General features: G+C 45.1%; 1 protein-coding gene across 1 annotated transcript; it reads right to left on the bottom strand.

Annotated features, from left to right (window-relative positions):
* Positions 1-10,369: 10,369 nt before the first annotated feature.
* On the bottom strand, positions 10,370-14,137 carry LOC136451885 (transcription factor Pur-alpha 1-like). The gene is made up of 5 exons (XM_066452565.1): positions 13,760-14,137; positions 13,609-13,656; positions 11,194-11,346; positions 10,864-11,106; positions 10,370-10,766 (listed from the first exon to the last, which is right to left on the bottom strand). The coding sequence occupies exons 1-5, from the start codon at positions 14,039-14,041 to the stop codon at positions 10,614-10,616; spliced, it is 879 nt and encodes a 292-aa protein (XP_066308662.1). The 5' UTR covers positions 14,042-14,137; the 3' UTR covers positions 10,370-10,613.
* Positions 14,138-18,498: the final 4,361 nt, after the last annotated feature.

Genomic DNA, 18,498 nt, shown 5'->3' with positions numbered 1-18,498 from the left:
TGTGAGGTTACCGTCTACATCGGGAAGAGTGAAGAGTTCCTTGACTTCATTGAAGCCTGGAATGTGACCGCAACTGGGTTTTCTTCATCGACACCTACCAGGTTGTGGACCGCAAAGCCTTGCGGTACCTTTGTCAAATCTATGAAGTGCTCATTGCTCGAACCCCCATGAGGTTCTTTCCACCCTTGGACAAGAATTGGCGAGCATGGAGGGCTCGCATGGAGGCTTTGCAAGGGCGGGATGCACAAGAGGATAGTCCTACCATGGTGCACTTGACCATGTTCCTGCTTGCTTTAGATGAGCAGTATGACCAGCAAGCCTCGGAGCTGAGGACGTGCCTCCATTGAGCCAAGGAAGCTGAGATCTTCTCTAGGATGCTCCAGGTGCAGCTCGCCAAAGTGCATGCTAGTGCAGCAGCTGCAGAGAGTCAGGAGACTACCATGTTGGAAGCTCTAAAGAAGGCTGAAGATTGGCATGTCCATCAGTTGGGAGAAGCCTATCTTATCACTAGGTCCAAGCGGAGGACGCTAGCTGCTGAAAGGCAGGATTCCTCGATCTTGGAGGGAATTCCTATCCGCCTGCCAGAAAGAAGGAGAACCGATGTTGTAGTGCCGTCAGCACCTCCACCCTCAAAAGTGTCAGAAGTAGAACCCTTGATTCCTCTCACTCAGCCATTGCCTAGAGAGGAGGCAGATCCATAGCTAGGGCGGTAGAAGAATCCACCGAGCCTGAGAATGAAGATGCATGGTCCGGAGTAGATTAGTTTCTTTGGGATGCTGTACCCGTAGTAGTAGTGACCTTCATTGCTGTCCACTGGTATTATAATCTTTCCATTGTATTTCATCCATAGTTGCTGAGATCGTCCATTCATAGGGAAGGTGAATGATGTGTCATGAATGGGAGGCTGAGTGTCTGTATGTTGTACCCGTATAAGACCGTTGGAATGTGCATTTTGTTTATTTTGCTATGTTAATTGAGTCCATCTACCCTTAAGTTTTGTGAGAAGTGCGTAGGGTTTTTAAGGACGATGTTAAGTGGGTTATAAGAGAAGTTACCATTCTAATGCCAGCAAACTAGCCATGATTGAGGTACACTGTATCGACTAATTGTGGATGTCCCAGCAGAACACTTGAATCTCCTTAAATCAAATCTGTCATTGGATTTGAATTCCTTGTCCCTTATTGTGAAGGGGACCCTTGTTGTTTGAATCTTCCCTTACAATACTCCCCTTACTCTGTGGTCTATGACCCCACCACCTTCATGGCGTGTAAGTTGGTAATAGTTGCCTGGTTAATAGCTTATGGTGCTACGATGAAATTGAGGGCTCTATGTGGAACAACTACCACATGGTGATGCTGCTCGGCATGTGCTAGTATCGAGGTTGTTGACCAAGTACCTTTACCAAGTTACACCACCGTACTGCTTTTGCTATAAATATTCTTCTTGGAAATATTCGAGTGTTCGAACGGGAAATCCACAACGGGTTGATGAAAAAGTGTTCTCTCAGAGTAAACAAGAGGAGGTGGTTTTGGAGGAAGAACGTAGGACATGGTCTTAGTCTATGTGAAAGATGGATGTGGCCAAGGAAGGGAAAGCAAAAGAAGAGTAGTAAGGAAAGTTAGATTCGGGTAGTCGGGAGTGATTGGAAAAGCCTGAGTGGACGCCATGTCCCAAGCCCTATGTTTAGTTTGACCGCACTATGTATGCCGGGTTATTTCGCTGCTGAAAGCTCTAGTTTGGTTTTGGTTAATTGATGAACCCCTAAGTGCTAACCTAGTTTATCAAAGTGATTATGAGATAGGTAGCGCTACTCCAAGTGATGAAGCAATGGCGAAGATCATGACGATGGTGATGGCATGGTGATGATTCAATGCTTAAACTTAGAAAAGAAGAAAGAGAAAAACAAGCATTTAGGATCTAGTGGAATGCTAACACCCTTGAAAATGTTTGTGAAAATATGCTAACACATGTGCACAAGGTGATACACTTGGTGGTTGGCACATTTGATCAAGGGTGGTGAAGTTTGGGTGCAAGGGTAAGAAACTCCACCGGCGGAGTTTCCGCCCATAGAGTGCGGATAGTTCAACGGTGCCACCGGTGCCCTAGATAGAAAAGACGGAGGTCACTGGAAGTGATCGGACGCTGGCCTCGGTTGGACCAGCGCATCCGGTTAGGTGTAATAGTTAAGACGCTGGCGTCGGTCAAATGACCAGACACTGAGTCGCTCTACGACCAAATGCTGGCAGGGTGCATCCAGTCAGTGCTGACGTACGCTGACATGAGGCGCACAAAGGAGACGTTGTGTGACCGGACATTAGGTGAGTCTGGTCAGGCATGACCGGACGCGTCCGGTCGTGAAATGTCATGTTTGGAACCTTACTGGAAACGACCAGACGCTGAGATCCAGCGTCCGGTCACTATCTAACTGACACGTCTGGTCATCACTTGACCGTTGAAATCGGGCGATCGGCATTTGAAGCCGATGACACGTGGCGCACATCGCACGACCGAACGCTGAGGTCCAGCGTCCGGTCAATATGACCGGAGCATCCGGTCAGCCTATGTTCAGTGCAGTGAGGAGCCCAATGGCTCTATTTCGTGGGGGCTTGTATTTAAGCCCCATGGCCAGCTCAAGCTCACTCTCTTACACATTTTCATTGACATAGCAACCTTGTGATCTTAGCCAAAGCCCTCCCACTCATCTCCATCATTGATCCATCATTTTGTGAGATTGGGAGAGAATCCAAGTGCATTGCTTGAGTGATTGCATCTAGAGGCACTTGGTATTCATGTTGCGCTGCGGATTTCACTTGTTACTCTTGGTGGTTGCCATCACCTAGACGGCTCGGTGTAGCAATGGAGGATCGGCATGAGTTGGTGATTGTTCGTGGCCGTCTCCAGTGATTGTGAGGGGAGTTGTACCTTCCTCGGCGGAGTGCCAAAAGGTAACTCTAGTAAATTGCTCGTGTCATTGAGTTACCTCACTTGTGGGTAGGTTCTTGCGGTGTCCAATTGTGTGGACGAGGTTTGTGCAACACCTCTTAGCCGCCGAACCACCAAGTGTTGGTCGACACAACAGGGACGTAGCGTGTTGGCAAGCACGTGAACCTCGGGAGAAAATCGGTTGTCTCTTGCCCTTTGGTATTCTCCCTGTGATTGATTTCATCTTCATCTTGTGATTGATTCATCCCTCTACACGGTGGTATAATCACTCTACTCACTCTCTTATATTCTTACAAACTAGTTGTGGCAAGCTCTTTAGTGTAATTAGATTTGAGAGCTTGTTTTTTTTAAGTTCATCTAGTGGAGCTATTTAGTGTAGCAAGATTGAGAGCTCTTAGTGAGTAGTATCATAGCAAGTTGTGTGTCTAGTAATCATTGCAACTAGAATTGTTGGATAGGTGACTTGCAACCCTCATAGAGCTAGAGCAAGTTTGCATTTCGCTATTTGTCTTACTAATCAAATTGCTCTAATTAATTTGTAGAATTTTAAATAGGCTATTCACCCCCCTCTAGCCATATTAGGACCTTTCAGCTACGTGCCCTATGAACGCCATCTGTGTTGGGCCCATTAGCACCCCGTTCTCGCTGGCCGCAGCATTGTGCTGCACTCGCCGTCCTCGTGCACTGTGTGCTTCTCCTTTTCTCGGTATCTGGTTGGCTCCCAACCCCACACCTTTGTCCTCGTACCGGACCCCCCTTTCCGCTCCCTTCTTTCTTCTTTTGGGGACATGACCGCCCGCATGCCTCCCTCATCGAGCGCACCCTCTTATCTCCCCTCCTTTATTTCTCCTCTGTTCGCTTCCACGGGGAGCGCACCATGGCCGTGTTTATCCCCACAGAGTGAACTATCTGTGTATCCCATCCATGCCGTCTCCACTTCTGGTGTGTTGCGTTCCACCTCTGTTCACCACTATAAGATGCCCTTGGTCCATCATCTTCTTAATCCCCATTCCCCTCGCATTCGAAGCAGAGCTACGGGATTTAGTCATCAATTGTGGAACTAGGTTCATCAGTCAGAGGTGATTGTGTAATCTAAGAAGAAGAAGGAACTAGTTTTTGAAGAAGTTCAAGTCTACCATTGGTTAGTTCGGTCTTAGGGTTCACAATGTTCAACTTCTCAGTCTCCAGTTTCTGGATCTATTGGTCATACGCCATGTTTTGGATAATCATTATCTTGTTGTTTCTCTATTACTCTCGTCTATCTTGACTTCTGGATTAAGTCTCAGTTGTATTAGGTTGCTCTTAACCATATATCCCTAAATCCCCGTGTGGTTTAGTATTCGAAGTCGGGTAATCTTTCGTGTAATCCCTGATCTACGAAATGTAATCGTGTTTTCCCCTCTTCTGATTCTTGCTTTGAATCTCAGGACAAGATTCTTTTTAGGGGGGTTGGTTGTAATGCCCCTGGTGTTACGAGCTTGCTTAGCACCAAGATTTAGACCTAAGAGGATGTACCAAAATGATTTTCTCGGATTTTAAATTTTAACTTATGTTTAAAAGTGTCAATTTTGGCGAATTCTATTGAACAACGGGTTAATTAGTTCATAGATGTTTTGTTTTTATGAGTTAGTATGATGTATGGACTAGTGCTTAAAAATGTCTGATAGCAAATAAAAGGGTGAATGGCTTGTTTATTTGATTAAGTGTGGAAAACAAATTTTATAAACAAAAATACGATACGACTGATATATAGTACTTAAGTAAAATTTGGAGCATGATTTTTGTTGCATTTAAAATATCGAGTAACAAACTTTAGTGCTTTAGTCGTGTTTGAAAATATATATAGTCGGCTTGGAAAAAGAATATTTGAGAGCTAAAATGATATATAATATGGGTAGAAAAATTATGCCATCTGCAAGGTAAGAATGTCATGAGTGTGTTAGTATGTTTGTTTTGTGTATTGCTGTGATGTTTGTTAGTTTCAAAATTAGTTTGAAAAGGAATGAAAAATGGAAAACCCGTTCATAGTTTGTGTGGATAAATAATAGTTAATTTGAAAAGTGATTTTTATAGAGCAACAATAATATATAACGCGTTGGGGACGTGTCGTTGGCACTCTGTTCAAGAACCAGCAACTGTAGGGAATGATCTCGACCGCTCACCTCAGCTACCTCGCTCGCTCTCGGTCGTTTGTTCCATCTACCCGAGCTACCAAAGCCACCAGCGCATAGAGCAAATAAGCATGCATCATTAGTAGCTCATAGTACTAGCAGCGCTTAGCGGGAGCACCCTGTCAGTAGCATGCCATCGCAGCATGGGCATGCCTCAGTTGCTGCCGTCCCTGCTAAGCGCCACCGTTCGACTGCCAGTTCCGTCGCTTCACCCTGCAGCACCATCAATGCCTCTTGTCGTGCTCTCTGCTCTATGCCTCTGCTTGTCTTGCCTGCCTCTACCGAGACGTGTACCCACCGTGGCAACGCCCATGTTGCCTTGGCCTACTCCCCATGCCCCTCTTTTTTCCTCTCCGCATTGCGCGCCCGTGCCCACAGCGCCGCTCCTCCCTTCCCCGGTCCTTCGCCCTCCCTTGTGAGCATGCGCGTGACCTGTGGCCTCACACTGCTCATCCTCTCCCCTTCCCTGCCATGGCAGCGTGTGGCCGCCGTACCCACGGTCCCGCATTTGACCATAGCCCACAGCGCTGCCCTCCCACGCCACCATCGCACCCCACCGTGGCCGCTGCCACCGCACGCGCGAGCATGCCGTGTCGCGCCGCTTGTCCGCCATTGTCTGCGCTGGGCCAATCCTACCACTGATGCTCGCTGTGGGTGCCCCACCGGCCGCGCCGGTTGTATGGTTGCCACCCACGCATGCGGATAGAGCCACTGTTGCCCCACGCGCCGTCCCGCTGTCCCCGCCTAGCCGGCGCCGTCCCGACCGGCGTGCTCACCTCATCGGCTCGTGTAGGTAGGCTTCCAGGGGCTCACTCGGGTCTTGCCACGGCTAGCCCGAGGCCTTGCGGGTCCCCGTGCAGCTCACCGGTGGGTTTTCTGCCACCGCTGTGCCTTTCCCGGTCCCACAGCGCCGTTGCCGGCCGGTGCTTCCCTATCTGTGCTCTGCTTTGAGGATGAAGGGAAGGTGAGAAATGGAAATATAATCTTTCTTTGGGTCCAGATGCGAAATGCTAGACTCAGATGAATAGTACTATAGAGTGCCTGATGTACTGTGGGGTGACTTGTTAAAAGATTAGGGGTCTCGGCGCAAAGTGGTGCCACCGTCGCTGGGTTTTCCCCTGTGGGCTAGCTTGCTGGGTCGCCGCCTGTGTCGCGCTGGGCCATGCTCGCTGCGCCATGGGCCATGGCCTGTGGTTGCGCGCGCCCCGCCCGCACGTTGGGCCGGCCGAACACTAACCGCGCGCCTAGGCCGCTCCCACCCACGCGCGCGCCCCGCCCATCTAGGCTGTCTTAGCCCCTGGTCTAGGCGAGCTAGGCCGCTTCAGGCCCAAGGGATTTTTCTTCTTTTTTGGTATTTTTTATTGCTTCTTTTTCGGTATTTTGTAATGTTAGTAATCGGCTGAATGCTTGAAAATTCATAGTAAATAGTAGAAAAATCATAAAAATACCAAACCAGTTTCATTAAATTTCTAAAATCATAATCTACCTGGTAGGGTATTTCGTTCGCATAGGTTCAATATGTTTTTAGGGTTGCTCTAATTATTATAAAATGTTTAATATTGTTAAAATGTGAACTTGTAGGAATTTCCGTGATAAATCGGTGATAGTGTTAACTCTGTAAATTTTATAGTAAATTGCTAATGGTATTTGCTGCTCACTGTAATTTTTGTAGCTCCAAAATAATTAGTTTGCTAGATAGATAATGGTGCCCTATTTCGAATAATGATTAAATCGATAGAATGAAATAAAGAAACACCTTGGAATTGTATAACTAAAACACTTGTTGGAAAATGACACCTTTCTCGATGATGTTCATACGTAGATTAGTACGTTAGTCATTAGAGCTAGCTTGTTAGTTCATAGCATGTACTCTGCTTTAAGAGTTGTGGTTGCCTTGTTAATTATCTGTTGCACCATTTGCATCAATGCATATCATATAGGTACGATGATGGATCAATGGATAGATTGAAGGATGATGGGGAAATATGAAGGTGTAATGGTATTCTCTCCAGAAGATGATGTAATGGGCTTTCTATTCAGATGATGGTTGATGATCTGAAGATGCATATACTAACTTTTTAGTATTTTTTTATCCAGGCAAGCCCTGGTGCATAACCCCTACTTTTCTACACTTTAAATTATTTTTGTGCATTAAGTTTTAAGGAGTTGAATGAAACCCACTTGCATATATATATATATATATCTTTATCCTATGAGTCTTACTAGTATGATAGGATCGTGTAGATTGCTATGCTACAGGACTTCGGTAGAAGTCGAGTGATTGCCTGTCACTCACGAGAGATAGAAAATATATTAATGTATTATTATCACTTGAAAAATATAAATGGTGGAAAGGAAAATAGAGATCGAGCAGGGATATGCTTTGGGTATTGGTGGGTGTAAGAGGTTGTGTCCTGCGGCCAACGGGGCATAGCTTGGTTATACTGTTTTCCCTGTCTGTGTCGGTTAAGGACCGGCCGTTGCATTGGACGCTAGACAAGTCACAGACTTATTGTCCCGAGCACACACTTGGGTATGGGCGTAGGGAAGACTTGTTACTCTCTTGTCATGGGTTTCGGCTCTTTCCGGACCGACTGTCAGGGTGGTTTTTGGGTGAAGGTCCTTGCACCGCACTAAGTCCGGGACTCAGGGACGGGGGCTTGGAGTCCCAGTTTGGACGGAGACCTAGACCCCATGACAGGAGGGTAGTGAGTTGGTCTTGTTTGTGCCTAGGGTACAAGCGGGACATGTGTTTTCGGGGTATCCAGCTGGGGGCATTGATTCACGAATCACTAGCATTCTGGTACGACTTGTCTAAACTCTAGCATCGTAGTAAGAACTGAAAGATGAAATATGGTAAAAGGAAATCTGATTGCTTACCACCTGCTTGAAAGTAGCACAGGTGCTTACATAGAATGGTTAGTTAATGAACTAATGCACTGCTAGTAAAAATCGAATATAAGGGCGCACTTTTAGTAATGCTCCTGCAGATGCAATAAACCCACAAGCCAGATAGCCTTGCATATCCTTAGAGTCTTTTTTTCCTCCTATCGGGTTTGTCTAGCAGAGTACAATTAAGTACTCAGGGTTTTATTTCCCCCTGTTGCAGGTGATAGGTGGAGGCTAGAGCTGACCCTTGTGTGTGGATTTCTCCTGGTGGGCTCAGAGGGGATTCCTTTACGTTGCGATCATAGTTTTTATTTATAACTCTCACTAAATATTTTTATAAATAAAAGTTTTATAATGTGTTGTCATAGTTTATATATCAATGCTTCATCATATCATGAATCGATATTTATTTCTGCTGTAATTCTGATCACATGTTTATATTCCGCTGTTAACTTAAATTGTTCATAACTCTGATAACATGATCATATTCCGCTATTATAAATAATAAATATTATACTCTGATGTTCCATGGAAAGTGATGTAAGAAATGGTCAATAATGATGTACGATTTATTCTCTCATTTGTGATCCTGATGAAAAAATATGGATTTTCGGATTCTCCCTTGGGGTGTGCTCAACGAAACCGTGTAATTTGGTGTCCTCCCTCGAGTACTTAGTGTCTAATGGAAAACAAGTACTCGTAGGAGGCATTAGATTAGGCGGTTCTGCCACAGAAAGCACCTACCTCAAAGCGGAGTTTGAAATGAAAGACTTGGGTAGAACCAAGTTTTGCTTGGGCCTACAGATCGAGCATCTCCTTAGGGGAATTTTTGTACACCAATCTACCTACACGAAAAAGGTTTTTGAAAGATTTAATATGTCCAAGGCTCATCCCGTGAAAACCCCGATGGTTGTCAGATCACTTGAGGAGGACAAAAACCCATTTAGACCGAGAAGTGATGACGAGAAGCCTTTAGGACCCGAAGTTCCTATTTGAGCGCTATTGGAGCACTGATGTACCTTGTGAACTGCACTAGGCTTGATATTGCATTCGCAGTGAATTTGCTAGCTCGTCACGGTGCGAACCCAACCAGAAGACATTGGGTAGGCGTTAAGACAATACTTAGATCTTGGCTTGTATTTCCCGAAGAATCAGGATCTAAGATTGGTTGGCTATGTAGATGTTGGATATCTATCTGATCCGCATAATGCAAGATCTCAACTGGTTTCGTATTTCTCTATGGTGGTACTGATATATCCTGGACATCTTGCAAACAAACCTTGGTAGCAACATCAGCAAACCACTCAAAGATTATTGCGCTATATGAAGCCGCACGTAAATGTGCTTGGCTACAACGGATGACTAACCATATCCAGAAGTCATGTGATCTTAGTACCGTGGATACCCCCACTATTATCTATGAGGATAATGCAACATGTGTTGCACAAATGCAAACAGACTATATTAAGAATAATATGACTAAGCATATATCTCCTAAATTTTTCTATACTCACGAACTCCAGAAGCAGGGTGAGGTAAATATCTTGAAAGTCCAGTCATGTAACAATGCAGCAGATTTGTTCACTAAGTCTTTACTAGCTACTACATTCAGAAAATGTATCCATAATATTGGTATAAGACGATTGAGAGACCTGCAAAGTTCAGGGGGAGATCGCCGCTGAATTGCCCTTATTACTGGGTCCAGAAGATCCTGAAATTTATAGTCGTGAAGATTATAAAATGTCCTAAAGACAACCGTTGTACTCTTTTTTCCATGAGTTTTCCAAAAGTTTCTCATAATGGTTTTTAATGAGGCAACAAGTGGATTACATCTAGTGGCACTATGTACTCTTTATCCATATTTTCCCACTAGATTTTCAGGAGTTTTAATGAGGCATGAGTTGATCGCGGTATTCGTCAAGAGGGAGTGTTGGGAAACAATAACCCTAAGATAATTATGAGCTCATACCAAATATACCCCCGAAGGGTTAAGACTATATAAAGGAACTTGCACCCATCTATAATGATCAAGAGATAAAAGTTCCACGATATTTACTCTCATGTGTGTTCATCTAGTATGCTGTTGAGAAGGGAACCGGATCAAGATCCGCAACACCACTGTTACTTAACATATATAACATAGTGTAACGGTTGTGGGCTTGTGGCACTCTTAACGGACCAATATTACTGAACTATATCAGATTACTGCAGCAAGCGCCGAACGCAGGTCTATCCACATCACTATAACATATAACATATGTAGGAAGAACTCACATGCAGAGGCCAACTACAGACAACACAATGCCAGAAACATAGCAGACTTTTTTTTTTACCTAAACAAGAACGGCGAAGCATGAAAACAGGGCTAACACTGCAGCAACCACAATTATACCACCCCACGAACAATACACTGCTTATTGTTCCTCCGACTGAAAGGAAAAAGTCCCAAACAAATCAATCCTCACCACTGAATTCAAAAAATAAAGAGAAAAGAGACATTATTATCCCCACCAGATGAATTAATACTGCGTGATCTACATTACCACACACCACATGGCAAACCTACAGGAGGCATAACAGCAGTCTTGCCAAGGCCACAGTCAAGGGTAATCATCTCTGGCTGGGTTCGACAGTGCGCAAATTAGCTCCTGTCATTCCTTCAAGCCTGTCCTTCATTATATCTACAAAGTGACCAACCATTTCATGGAACTGCTTCAAACCCGAGAGCGGCAAGATTATAGACGAACGATCTTGTCCAGCCACCTGTAAGTACAATCAGAAACAGTAAGAGCAATGGATCACTCTCGTGCGTGGAAAATGGAGGCTTGTGTTTGCAAATAATGGGCAACAACATGTTAACCTCAGAAATCCTCAAATAATGGCCCCTGTTGTTGCTGCCCAGGTCGAAGAAGAACCTCTTCTGATCTGCCCTAATCACCTTAGACATACCCATGCCACTAATTTCTTCTTGAGGAGGCAGATCAACCAAGCGGTCGACATCTACCTCTGGCCCAGAAGCGGACTGGCTACCATGTCCAGCTATAAATCCGGCACCCACATCATCGGAAAGGCCAGGAAGACGCTCTGGTGGCTCCATGTGTTGCTGGACAATCCAATATCAAAAGAATACAGTGTCATAGAGGGTAGACTTCACAAATATGCAACAAACATTTCTTTTTGTTAGCTCTACCTGATTTGGATGATTTGGTAGGACAAACAATCTGGAAGCCTCGTTATTTATTTCCAACAGTACATTCCTGAATGCTTCCCAGCCCTCTTCACCAGAGCTGCCAGCTGGAACAATTATGGTACTCCGATTCCTGTTGACAGAGGCCTCGGAAACCTAAATACAAAATGTTGTGTAAGCAGCTAACTATTGCAGTTATGTCACGCATATAAGGCTGCACAGTTACTTTAGAAGCAAAAAAAAAAAAAGGTGTGATATAGCTCAAAAGTATCATTCGTTGCAAACACGCAACAAAGATAGATAATACTTCTCCCCAGCTATATACAAGACCATAACCTTTTACGGTTTATATCTAGGGAAAATATTCAGTGCAAACCCCTTCTCAGTGGATGTTGAAAACAAACTAACACAAATTATGTATAGTTGGTAGCATTAAAACATATAATATTTCGATTCCAAATTTAGTTTGAGTCATGAAATTGACAGATGCCAGAAGAATATGCTAGGATCACTACGTGTAGTGTGCTAGCCAATAAGATTAAGCTACACATTAAGTCTTTTCAAGAATGCAACAGACACAAAGACTGCTCAAGATCATTATGTCCCTCAAAAAAAATTCAAGGAAATAAAAAAAAAACTTAGGAAATTAAGCAAGCAAGGTGACATGTTCAGCAACATGATAACCCACCAGCTAAAAAGGAAAAATGCAACATTCTATCAGAGAATACCATCTGTCACTATTTGGACCCACAATCTGAAAATGTAAGACTATTTATGTTAAGAGCATGCATCAAGGAATGTCTTAAGATTTTCAATAATCCAAACAAATCCAAGTGGAGAGCCCAGATCTGTGGTCCATAATGCATATACATGCAGCATGCATCAAGTCTTTGCTAAAAGTACACCAATATACCACTTTCTGTTGGTTTCAGTTGTTGGTGTCTTCAATACTCGATTTTCAATGTATGAAACTATGAACAGATAGCTCTATTTTCTGAAATATATTGTTCCAATGAAATTAAGACACAAGCATTCAGTGTCAACTAAATCTTTTTTATAAAAATCAAGAGAATAATCTGAAAAGTTTTATAGCAGGACTGTGAGAAATAAATTGATTTCTCGATCTATCAGTATGTGAACATTAAATTGGATATTGCCACAAAAAACACGAATATTGACCAATCAAGATTTATTTTCCCTTTTTCTTTGGTTTTGGAACCACAAGTGCTGCACCAGACTAAAATAAAAAACAAATCTGAACATAAATTCACAACTCCAGAAAGAATAATATCACTGATTACCCAAAAAAAAAACTGTTGTAAATAAAAGATAGCAAAATCAATGTAACAGCAACACATAAGCAAGCAGCAGCATCCATACAATTCAAATTTAGGAAAACCGTCAAGTAGTCAGGTGTGTATCTTCGATCATCAGTTAAATGGCCTAAATGAAAACCCCAATCAATCCTTATTCTCTTTCCATTCCACAACAGCAACAAAAATCAATTAAGATCTGTTGGACACAATAATTGGTGGTGAACCTAGAGCACCACATCATCAATTTCTACTCCCTCTGGTATTCTTTACTTTTATAATGGTCTGCAAGGTGTGACTTTGATCACTATTTTTTATACTAAATTTATGAGATTATAAAAGTGATTTTTCAGGGCAAATCATATATGATTTTTATGTGCCCAAAATAAATAATTTTAAGTTATTGAAGTCAATGTTTTAAAAGCTGGATCAGATCTTGTCCAAAACATAAATATTTTTTCACTAGAGGGGAAGTTCAGAAGTTAATACTTGGTAATTTTGCACGAGCAGAATGGCCTACACAACAGAATATGCCACTAAAGGCAAACACAAGATACTACTTTGCTTGGTTGCCACTAGGTTCATAAATAACTGGTAGTTACAAGCAGTAAAAGTGAAATTGCCAGAATAGGAGAAACCAAAACCTGCGAAGGGCACAGCTACTAAAGAGCAGAGTCCCATTTTGGTCATCCATCTTTGGGTTGTGCCCAGTAGGACCTAAACCTTTTCAAAGCTTGAAGTAACCCTCAAGCACACCTTTTTAGGACATTCAACCTATTGATGAACTCGAGCCTTGGTCAAAGAAGACCGTGCCACTAACAGATGGGTCCATGCTCCACATAGCAATGGAAAACTAGTCAGCATACTCATTTAGGACCTAGATGTCTTGAATCAACGAAAATCTGAAGAGAATAATAGGACCTTTTCACTTACTAAATCCACACAAGCAAATCCCGTTCTAGTGCGACAGATTACCCCTTATTCTAGCTAAACAGTTTGGCTTCCAAATATGAAGTTCCCCAATTTGGCAATTTTCTCGTACCAACACACAAAAAGATGACAAAATTTGAAACTGCACGCGTTCATACAGAGAAAGTTACGTCACCTTGAGGAATCGGCCCCTCTTGTTCTCCCCGATATCGAAATAGAACACCTGCACCGCGCAATGAGCATAATTAAGCCACGCCAAAATTAGCATCAACGGCACGAGAATCAGCGGCAGAAGCGGGCCAATCACGAAGGAAGCGGGCCAATACCTTGGTCTGGAGTCGCAGCTCCTTGCTGAAGGCGTCGCGCTCGTCGGTGCGGATGTAGTAGTCGAAGAGGTCGAGGAACCAGGCGACGCCGTCGACGGGGACGATGATGGTGGAGCGCGTGGCCGAGGTCTTCTCGGAGATCTTGAGGTACCTCCCCCGCGGGTTCTCCTTCAGATCGAAGTAGAACAGCTTGTGCTCGAACTGCAGCGTCTTGCTGACGAGCTCCACGTCGCCGCCCCCGCCAACGCCGCTGACTCCGCCTCCGCCGCCTCCGCCGTCCATGGCCGCCGTAAGGGTAGGGTTTTGGGGAACGGAGGTCGCGATTAGGGTTTGGGTTTAACGAAGGAGCTCGAGTGGAAGAGGGGATGTGAGGTTGGAAACGGGGATAGATCTCGAGGGGGGGTTTACTCCGGAAACGGTGGGCGACCCGGTTTGAGTCTCGTGGAGGAGACTGACGTGTGGGCTATTGTTTCCGTGGAGCCCATGAACCGGCGGGTCGGGTGGATTCTTGGTGGGCGGCAGGATGGGCTGGGAGTGCTCGTGTGTGCGTGCTGTACCTGCGGCGGATGCTGACCGCGCGCTCGTGGCATGCCGACCCGGTACTGGCGGGCTCGCCCTCACTGACATGATTGGACTGGGTGAGGTTTGGACACTTTTTGTTACCCTTTTGGGCTGGTTCTCTCGTCTCGGCTCGAGGAACATCGTAAAGATCAGCTCGTCTGAACTCTGAAGCCAACATGACAACATAGATCTGTTTGGCTCATCAATGAAACTGGAGTAAGTGCATACTGTAGGAAACTCAATGTTCATAGCTACAACAAAGGTGTAGTATTTTGTTGCACGCACATGGTCAGCCTGTTACTTGGAATGTAGGGCCAAGTGTTTTTGTGTTTGGTTAGTTTTCCTTAATGTATTTCTTTTGTCCTTTGTAATTTTTTTCAAAATGTGTTGGGTTAGTTTTATATGAAATACTAGAAGGATATTTTCGCACGTGCTATGGGACTTTTTAAAAACAAGACCATTACATGTATGAGTTAATCCTTCAACATTTCATTTTATCAACACTACAGGACAAGGAAATGAAACAATTCAATAGAAAAAATAAAAGAATTAGATCGAATTATAAGATGATGGAACAGCAAAATAAATAGCAACATATAGATGCCTTCTATATCTATGTCGATATCTATATCTCTTGTAATCCTAAACCCAACTAAAGGTTGCATCTCGACATGCAAGCTGTCCAACTCAACAATCCACTGATAGATACAATTACAACTCACTAGCATATGTAATTATGTTATACAAGTCAATGAGGCACATCATCCACAAACATGTATTTAGTTGTCCACACCAATGTGTCACGCCATCCAACATTAATTTATAATAATAGTATATCTCTTGGTATAAGTAATTATGGCCCCGTTCGCTGGTCTGAAACTTGGCTGAAACTGGCTGAAAACACTGTTCCGGCTGAATTGTTGTGAGAGAAAAACACTGTTCCGGCTGAAAAAAGAAGCCGAACAAGCCATTTTTAAGACAAGCGAACGGGGCCTATATAGTCTAATTTTCCAAAATTCTCATACGTATGCGGGGCATGCTTCTAGTTTCTTATATATTGAAAGTAGTAATTACGCTTAGTGATGATGATGTGGATAGCTTGCATTATGAGGTTGGAAGTTAGTGGAATGACATGGCTCTTGATGAGAGATGTTGTGGATAATTAGTTTGAGATGATGTGGATGTCTTGTAGTGTGAATTACGGGATTAGCTTTATAAGAGTTATAGATTAGGTCTAGTATCTAAGAGCCTGATGTCAAACATCCTGGTAAAATTTAAGGTTCATAGAGAAAAAACACCCTCTAATTTTAGAAACTCATGGAGATGTTGCAAGCAAGATTCACTAGAAACTTGAAAATTTTCCAACTTAGGCCATGTTAAGAAGTCATGTGATTCTTTTTGCATGTAATTATATTACACCTATATTTTCTTGTGTACAAGAAAACCTCTGAAATATAGGGTATTATGTTTCCTTAGAAAGTTGTTGTTTCGGTAAGCAAAGAACAGGTATACGGGCTATTTGCTTTGAGCTAACTAATTGATTACCATTTGTGTCGAGGTTGTAACCCCAGGGTGTCTCATGGCATCGACTAGTTAGCAGGTCGTGCGGCTCGCAACACAATGGCTAACGAAGGCCCGAACGACCTAGGCCCAGCGAAAGCCGAGTAGAGCGGGGTAGGCACCAAGGCCGAGGTCATCCCTGACCTTTTCCACCCGCCTTAGCACACAACGCTCGTAAGACGCACGACCTCTCCCCGTCACGACCCCCGAGAGGGATGGGGGAAGGTCGAACGTAGCTAGGCGTGTCTGCTCTGACCCCATAAGGACCGAGGAGACAATAGTCACCTTAGTCCAGTCAAACACCATGTTTGTGCCATGCCGCACCGACGAGACAACACCACACCACGGTGGCACCGGGTATGATACCCGTCATCTAAATATGGACCGACTAGATGCTTGTACAATCCCACCCACTATGGGATGGGATCCACGGCAAGGGACTCGATGAAAAGGCCATCCAAACCGGTAGAGAGTCCCGACCCCGACGATCAGGGACATGGCCCTTAGCCCCGCAAAGCGACCAAGCGAACGACGACCCAGGGTAGCTACCTCCTTCTGGTACAATGCCCCTGGGAACCAGGAGACAATAACGAAGGCCACGATGGACATCGCATTGCATAGGACGACTGATGAACCACCATCAAGGCTATAGTGTTGCCATGGCCGACACAGTATCGCCACGTCACATCCTGCCATAACGTGGCCAGAAGACCATGACGATAGCCATGACTGGACGTGCACCAGAAGATGGCGTAGCTTGCAAGCCAAGTTAGTTAGGACCTTCCTCAAGCTCTCGACCCTTTGGTCGGGAGAACCTCCTCATTGTACAAGCCCTGGCCCCGAACTCTATATAAGGGTAGTCGGGGCACCCATCTCGGGGACAATTTCACATCCTCTGCCATTCCATTCATCCACCATTTGTAGTAAGACTCTTGGAGCTTCTCTTCGGGCAGCTGTTCGCCTAGCATAGGTCCTTCCATCTCTACCATCTTTCTTGCACCCCTATTGTAAGAACTTCAGAGCATTCAAGCGAGGAATACGCATTCGATCATCTCTAAAATTAGACGTAGGGCTTCGTCCTGAACTAGTATAAATCCTCGCGTCTATTGGATGCTACCATCGTCTTCCTAGACAAGCGCAACAATTGTATAAGTTTACTAGTCCAGTTTACAAAACACTGATAGATGGCGCACCAGGTAGGAGACAGTCACGCACTCTCGTTTGTTGAGAAGGAAGCGATGGCTCCTCGCATTGCCGGTGAACTCGCTAGTGGAATGGCCCACAACGACCATATCCGCCGCAAAAACTACGAGTTCATTAGCATCAAAGGGCCAGCACCCACGACCGCTCGCGCTACAACCCAAACCTCTACCATGGAGATCTAGGACATGTAGCACGTAGCGGACACACTCTTGGAACTACCTCCGATGGTAGCATCCTGGAGTTCACCTACTTAGAGGGGCCAATACCCTCGCTCACCGCCGGCCGTGGCCAGCCCTCCCGCTCGAAAAAGCCAAAGGCCCATGGCTCGCAACGAACTCGCCCAAGGAATGGCCTCAACCGGCCACATCCTTTTGGGGAACTATGTGGTTAACCGCACCAAAGGGCCAATGCTCGTGTACGCCCTCGGTTGCGACCTAGGCCTCCATCTCAGAGGTCTAAATCCCACGGACCACGGTGGACACACTCTCGAAATTACCCTCGGGGGTTGCATCCTAAAGTGCACCTACGTAGGGGATCCAGTGCCCTCTCTCATCACTAGCCAGGGACAAAACTAACACCTAGGAAGCTAGATGGCCATGGCTCATGGAGACCTCACCCAAGGAACGGCACGCGGTGGTCGCTTCCTTCTAGGGGACCACGAGATCACCCGAACAAACGAGTCGATGCCTGTCACCGGCTCCTACCCAGACCAGACTAGCTACATGGGAAAGCTAGATCCCATGGTAGAATCATGCCCTAGACAGTGTCTCCGCCATCATCAAAACGCAACCCTCCACACTATGCTCCAGCGACGGAACTACCCGCCGCTGCGCGGCATCAACGATAGTGATCTAGTGGCTGGCTGGAACCACACCATGTGGGGTCAAGCCTAGAACCAGGACCCAACCTCGTGTGACAAACTGGGCATATGACAAGTCTTTGTGAACTATCAACTATTATCTAGAGGCACATGCACTCAAAGAAGCGGATCCTCTGAGCGCACCGCATGCCGCGCCAAGCGGATCAAACCTCGTTGCGCTCGGAAATAGCTTTCATCATGGCAAATCACGCCAGCGCTCCATCGAGGGTGATGACCACAACCAGAGGAGGGAATACGACAATCACAGCATCATCACAACAGGAAGAACCAAGTATCAAAGAGCACGAGTCTTCCCATCTGAGAACCACAATAGGATAGCCATGAAGGGATCATCCCTAGGGGCTCACGAGCCCGCTGAGGACATAGAGGTGACAAGACTGAGCTCGAGATAGCTCGAGAGGACGACCTGTGCCGACGATGACTGCCCTAAATAACCAAGAAGCTCCCTCGCCAGCCTGAAGCATGGGAGCAACAACAACTCCCCCACAAGTGAGCATTTAGGAGCTCACCTCAACACGAGCAACAACGACGGAGC

The sequence above is a fragment of the Miscanthus floridulus genome, chromosome 5, assembly GCF_019320115.1.
Source record: "Miscanthus floridulus cultivar M001 chromosome 5, ASM1932011v1, whole genome shotgun sequence".
NCBI classification, from domain to species: Eukaryota; Viridiplantae; Streptophyta; class Magnoliopsida; order Poales; family Poaceae; genus Miscanthus; species Miscanthus floridulus.
The sequence above is the reverse complement of the archived record's forward strand: the minus strand, read 5'-3'. Positions and strand labels throughout refer to the sequence as shown.

Excerpts from the sequence above, each read along its gene's own strand:
- LOC136451885 (XM_066452565.1), bottom strand. The coding sequence starts at position 14,041 with ATGGACGGCGGAGGCGGCGGAGGCGGAGTCAGCGGCGTTGGCGGGGGC. Across the intron at positions 13,657-13,759 it reads AGCTGCGACTCCAGACCAAG|GTGTTCTATTTCGATATCGG; the intron begins GTATTGGCCCGC and ends TGCGCGGTGCAG. Across the intron at positions 11,107-11,193 it reads TACCAAATCATCCAAATCAG|CAACACATGGAGCCACCAGA; the intron begins GTAGAGCTAACA and ends TGGATTGTCCAG.